A 6,000-nucleotide genomic window follows, 5' to 3' on the forward strand; every position below is an offset into this window, starting at 1 on the left:
GTGGAGTACTTCGCCATGTATTCAACCTGAGCCTGAGGCTCCAGAGGGCGCCTGTTCTGTGGAAGACGTCCTGCCTCGTCCCTGTGCCGAAGACGCCGCGCCTCAGCGGCCTCAATGACTACAGACCGGCGGCATTGACCTCCCACATCATGAAGACCCTGGAGAGACTTGTTCTGGAGCTGCTCCGGCCTATGGTCAGGCCACACTTAGATCTCCTCCAGTTCGCCTACCAGCCCCGACTAGGAGTTGAGGATGCCATCGTCTACCTTCTGAACCGTGTCTACGCCCACCTGGACAAGCCAGCGAGCACTGTGAGGGTCATGTTTTTTGACTTCTCCAGTGCGTTCAACACCACCCGCCCTGCTCTGCTGGGGGAGAAGCTGACAGCGATGCAGGTGGATGCTGCCCTGGTGTCATGGATTCTTGATTACGTGACTGGCAGACCACAGTACGTGTGCTTGCAACACTGTGTGTCTGACAGAGTGATCAGCAGCACTGGGGCTCCACAGGGGACTGTCTTGTCTACCTTTCTCTTCACCATTTACATCTCGGACTTCAACTACTGCACAGAGTCTTGTCATCTTCAGAAGTTTTCGGATGACTCTGCCATAGTTGGATGCATCAGCAAGGGAGATGAGGTTGAGTACAGGGCTACTGTAGGAAACTTTGTCACATGGTGTGAGCAGAATTATCTGCAGCTTAATGTGAAAAAGACTAAGGAGCTGGTGGTAGACCTGAGAAGAGCTAAGGTACTAGTGACCCCTGTTTCCATCCAGGGGGTCAGTGTGGACATGGTGGAGGATTACAAATACCTGGGGATATGAATTGACAATAAACTGGACTGGTCAAAGAACACTGAGGCTGTCTACAAGAAGGGTCAGAGCCGTCTCTACTTCCTGAGGAGACTGAGGTCCTTTAACATCTGCCGGACGATGCCGAGGATGTTCTACGAGTCTGTGGTGGCCAGTGCTATCATGTTTGCTGTTGTGTGCTGGGGCAGCAGGCACCAACTGAATCAACAAACTTAATCGTAAGGCCAGTGATGTTGTGGGGATGGAACTGGACTCTCTCACGGTGGTGTCTGAAAAGAGGATGCTGTCTAAGTTGCATGCCATCTTGGTCAATGTCTCCCATCCACTACATAATATACTGGGTGGGCACAGGAATACATTCAGCCGGAGACTCATTCCTCCAAGATGCAGCACAGAGCGTCATAGGAAGTCATTCCTGCCTGTGGCCATCAAACTTTACAACTCCTCCCTTGGAGGGTCAGACACTTTGTGCTGATAGGCTGGTCCTGGACTTATTTCATAATTTACTGGCATAATTTACATATTACTATTTAAGTATTTATGGTTCTATGACTATTTATTATTTATGGTGCAACTGTAACAAAAACCAGTTTCCCCCTGGGATCAATAAAGTATGACTATGACTGTGAACTAGCTGGTATATCTTGCTCCTGTACGTCCTCTCGTCACCACCTGAAATTCTGCCAACAAAGGCGGTATCGCCTCATATCCCTGAGGTGCGCCCGTGTTGATTGTCAGCGAAGTGGAGATATTATTTTTGTGGTTAAAAAGCCGAGGGTCCAGTTGCAAAGGGAGGTACAGAGGTCCAGGTTCTGGAACTTTTCTATCAGGGTTCTAGGAATGATGGTGTTAAGCGCTGAGCTGTAATCAATAAACAACATCGTGACATAGGGATTTGTGCTGTCTGGATGAACCAAGGCCGCGTGGAGAGCCAGTGAGATCACGTCCGCCGTAGACCTGTGGCGATAGGCAAACTGCAGTGAGTCCAGACCCTTGCTGAGGCAGAAATGGCCTCTCATCACCGAAAGAGAAAGAGAAAGAGAAACTGATTTTTCAGAATTTTCAATATTTATCTCAGGTTTCTTCCTTTTCAAATGCCGAGGCGGATCGTAAGATCAGTCATAAGTAACATAAAAACATTTTCAGTTATAATATAAATGCTGTTGCTATCCAGATTTATTTGATGTTACATGCAATTTGGCCGTGAAGTATGGAAGTAGAGTTGTTTAGTTGTGATGTGTATAAGAACTAGCCATCATACATTTAAACATTATAATTATTGCATCGTATCAGTTGAGGTGCATTGGGAGAATTCTCTATCTCCTCCATCCGTAATGTGAACGTATAATGAACGTTTTAAAGATGCAGTTGGATTTGATTTATTGTCGGACAGTTACAGTTCGATCTCACTCAGTAGGATCAACATGTTTGACAAAATATCCTTCGATGTAATATGCCTGTCCAATTTTACACAATGGTGGTAACTTTGCTGGGGCAAACCTTTGCTTCATTGGTTCATATACCAAACCGATCGACGATTTTAAACACGGCGTGCAACATTTTCTATTGTTAGCAGATGTATAAATTAAGAGATTGTAGCGATACTTTTTTCCCTAATATCGGAAGGACGGTGGCTGCGATGAACTAAACTTTATTGGATCATTTCAGTTAGAAGCTGCCTGCTAGTGAAGTAAGTACACTCACGTTAAGACATCACCAGCTCATGATTTGAAGCTGATGCAATATAAATGGGACCTTGGTTTTAAATAAAAACAAATTACATTGGTTGATTTTGGCTTTCGTTCGATAGAGTTGGAAAAAAAATACTAATGATGAATGCGTGAAATTTAGATATTTATTTGCAGAAGAAGATTAAAAGAGAAAAAAAAGGCGTGCCAGAAGAAAGATCAGCGGATTGGACGTCAGCATTTCTGAAGATACATCTCCTCGAACATTACTAGAGAGGTCCCATTTTGGCTGCTGCAGAGCAGGGTGCCCTGACTGTTTCTATCGCCTGCGTGCCGGACAACCACAACCTCTCCAATGCGCTGCATCCATTTAAGGGCAATGTACCTGACGAAGTACAAACCAGCTTTTTGTTTTTCATGGCCTCGGTTGTTTCGTCTTTTCAAAAGATACTGTAAACTGTTAAAAGTTTTCAATCTGAGGAGGAAGATATACCAAAAAAGTGAACAAGAATAGTATTTGTTAAATTATGAATATATGATATATAATGGCCGCTCATTAATGATGTATTAACATTAAGAGAATTGATAAACTTCTTTAAGGATATATGTTATGTGTAGTTGGTAACTGTGCCTTTATGTTTGCGTAGGTCAAGCAATTTAAAGCACAACTTATTATAATGAAGTGGAACCCGCGAGAAAAGGATTTCATTGCCGGTGAGATGGGGAATGGTACGTTGCTAATGGCAACTTGATGGACCCATTTCTCTTTTCGCTTGGGGCATTTTCACGCAAGGAACTAACTGGATTTTGTGCTGAAGAGGAAGACTCCAGTTATCCCGACTGAAACCGACAGGGTCACTCCTGGTATTGTATACGTGTTGTTTTATAAGCGGTCGTGAGCGATTAACAATCATCCTGAAAAACAGCGTATACACCGATATTTTTAACAGCATAATGATGTCTGTTTCTGTATAGATTCGACTTCAGTACATACGCCCTTGGGACAAACATTAAACAACATGGAAAACAGTTCCGGACCAGGGATCCTCAATAAATCTTGCTCCGGCTCGCAGGATATGTGTGAGTTCTACAATGGTACAGACACTAACTTCATGCATGAACATTATCCAGATTTTTACATTATACTCCCCGTGATCTATTCGGTAATTTGCGCTGCCGGCCTTACCGGCAACACAGCCGTGATCTACGTGATTTTAAAAGCTCCTAAGATGAAGACAGTAACTAATATGTTCATTCTAAATTTGGCTATTGCCGACGATCTTTTCACTCTCGTTCTGCCAATCAATATAGCGGACCATCTTCTCCACTACTGGCCGTTCGGGGAGATCATATGCAAGCTTATTCTTTCCATAGACCATTACAACATATTTTCCAGCATTTATTTCCTGACTGTCATGAGCATTGACCGCTATCTGGTGGTCTTGGCCACCGTTCGCTCGAAGAAGTTGCCACAGCGCACCTACAGGGCTGCCAAAATCGTCAGCCTCTGTGTTTGGGTCCTGGTTACTCTCATCGTTTTACCCTTCACAATCTTTGCCGAAGTCTACACCGACTCCATGAACAGGAAGAGCTGCGTCCTGGTGTTTCCCAAACCGGAACGCGCGTGGTTGAAAGCGAGTCGTATCTATACCCTCATCCTCGGTTTCGCAATCCCAGTCTCTACCATTTGTGTTCTCTACGCTATGATGTTGTACAGACTCCGAAGCATGCACCTGAATTCAAACGCCAAAGCCCTGGACAAAGCGAAGAAGAGGGTGACGCTCATGGTCTTTATAGTGCTGGCAGTGTGTCTTTTCTGCTGGACCCCTTTTCATCTCACTACCATTGTCGCTTTGACCACGGATGTCCAGGAGACACCGCTAGTTATCGGCATCGCCTACTTCATCACCAGTCTCAGTTACGCCAATTCTTGTTTAAATCCTTTGCTGTACGCGTTTCTGGATGACAGTTTCCAGAAAAGTTTTAAGAAATTGTTGGAATGTAGAACAGCATAGTCGAGACTCGGGTTTAACTGAAAATGACTGATAATCTTACAAGTGTGTTAATTTTTCAAATTTAAAAAAAGCCAGTACATTTATAATTGCCGAAGTTCTCTGCTGCCACCTGCTGTTACACACGCGGATAGTAGAGCTAATCTTCAAGAGTTAGCGAGTCATTTTAATGTTAATTATAGCCTTGGGTCAAGGTATAAATGCTTAAATGCGGAGTTTAATCTGATTGACTGTACAGCTGGAATCGTCCGCTTTCGCTCCGACTCGCTTTAAAACCTAACATATATAAGACGTTTCTAAAACAGAAAGGCTTATTTTAAACTTTGCTGTAACGAACGGTAGCATAGGTAACTGCGATTAGACGCAACTAAAAAAATGCGTGACACCAGAAGTCAAGAATTTAACTTTACGTTTGTAGGTGTTGTGGGTTTGTATAACAAAGTGAACAATAACACGTAGACGAGTTAATAACAACTACTGTTTGGGGAAATTGCATGATGAATGCGCTGAATTCCGAGGCCTATCATTTTATAAAGTTATTTCACTTTCTCAATATTTGTAATCTGCATTGTATACTGTGGTTAGTATGGTTCTCTGATGTTAAGTGGTCTACTGTTGATATTTACAGTGTTCTGAATTTTAAATTTTATCACCAATAAAGTCACCGCACGCGTAGTTTTGTTGCTTATGTTTCCAACTGCGGTAGCGTTGGGAGAGGGGTGGACAGATTTGATGAGACCCAGTATTATTCTTGGATCTCCAGCAAAAACTTTCTATCCAATCTAGTATTTCCACTTATCAATGCTATATAAATATAGCTTATGGAGATCAGGTGGTTTTGTAGTCGATCTCAATTCTGCATTGTTCCAAAAAACCGTAATTTCAGTGAAGAAAATTCTGAATGAAGACAGTTACTAAATAAATGAAATGAAAAGTAACTAAATAAGGGGCACAACTTGCAATTAAAGTGTATTGTAAAACAATATTAAATATCTCACTCTATAATATTTGTACTTTTATTAAAATTAATGTGAACACATCAAGACAGAATTGAATCATAATATTGACCAGGGGCAAGTCTGTACCTCATTTAGCTGGACAGTAATAGAATGTTCATCAATTATCTCAGTCTGTTTAGAGTAGTCTAATTGCCATCCAACAATCAGCTAACCAAAATATCATTTAGTGAAATGCTCTGGGAATATGATAATCTTGTTTGGATTTCATCCAGAACACTGTTTCCTGCATCACAATTAATGCTGCAGCCATGTAAATGCAGAGATTTTGCTGTATTTTCATGATTAGTTTTTTTCCACAACTTTTTAAAATACTAATTATACCATTGTGCAGATAGCTTTTTGAATATTTCTGATCTCCAGACAATACTAGTAAAGTCTAATCTTTGCATTGCTAAGGTCCATTTCAACTTCATTCATCATATTCTTTGACCTAGAATAGCTACTGGTAAAGCAATTTTAAATTCTCATC

At 42.0% G+C, this 6,000-nt stretch overlaps 1 protein-coding gene across 2 annotated transcripts in view; it reads left to right on the forward strand.

Moving 5' to 3' along the window:
- Positions 1 to 5,111, forward strand: part of npbwr2b (neuropeptides B/W receptor 2b) — a 133,368-nt gene extending 128,257 nt beyond the window's left edge. The window contains exons 2-3 of one of the 2 annotated variants that reach the window (XM_072277081.1): positions 3,148 to 3,229; positions 3,476 to 5,111. In XM_072277081.1, the coding sequence (XP_072133182.1) occupies positions 3,178 to 3,229; positions 3,476 to 4,515 (1,092 nt within the window). In that variant the 5' untranslated portion in view covers positions 3,148 to 3,177 and the 3' untranslated portion in view covers positions 4,516 to 5,111. Of the gene's footprint in view, positions 1 to 3,147; positions 3,230 to 3,253; positions 3,365 to 3,475 lie in introns of those variants that run through there. The other variant, XM_072277073.1, reaches the window with a different exon arrangement.
- The last annotated feature ends 889 nt before the right edge of the window (positions 5,112 to 6,000 follow it).

Source organism: Mobula birostris, chromosome 2 (genome assembly GCF_030028105.1).
Source record: "Mobula birostris isolate sMobBir1 chromosome 2, sMobBir1.hap1, whole genome shotgun sequence".
NCBI classification, from domain to species: domain Eukaryota; kingdom Metazoa; phylum Chordata; class Chondrichthyes; order Myliobatiformes; family Myliobatidae; genus Mobula; species Mobula birostris.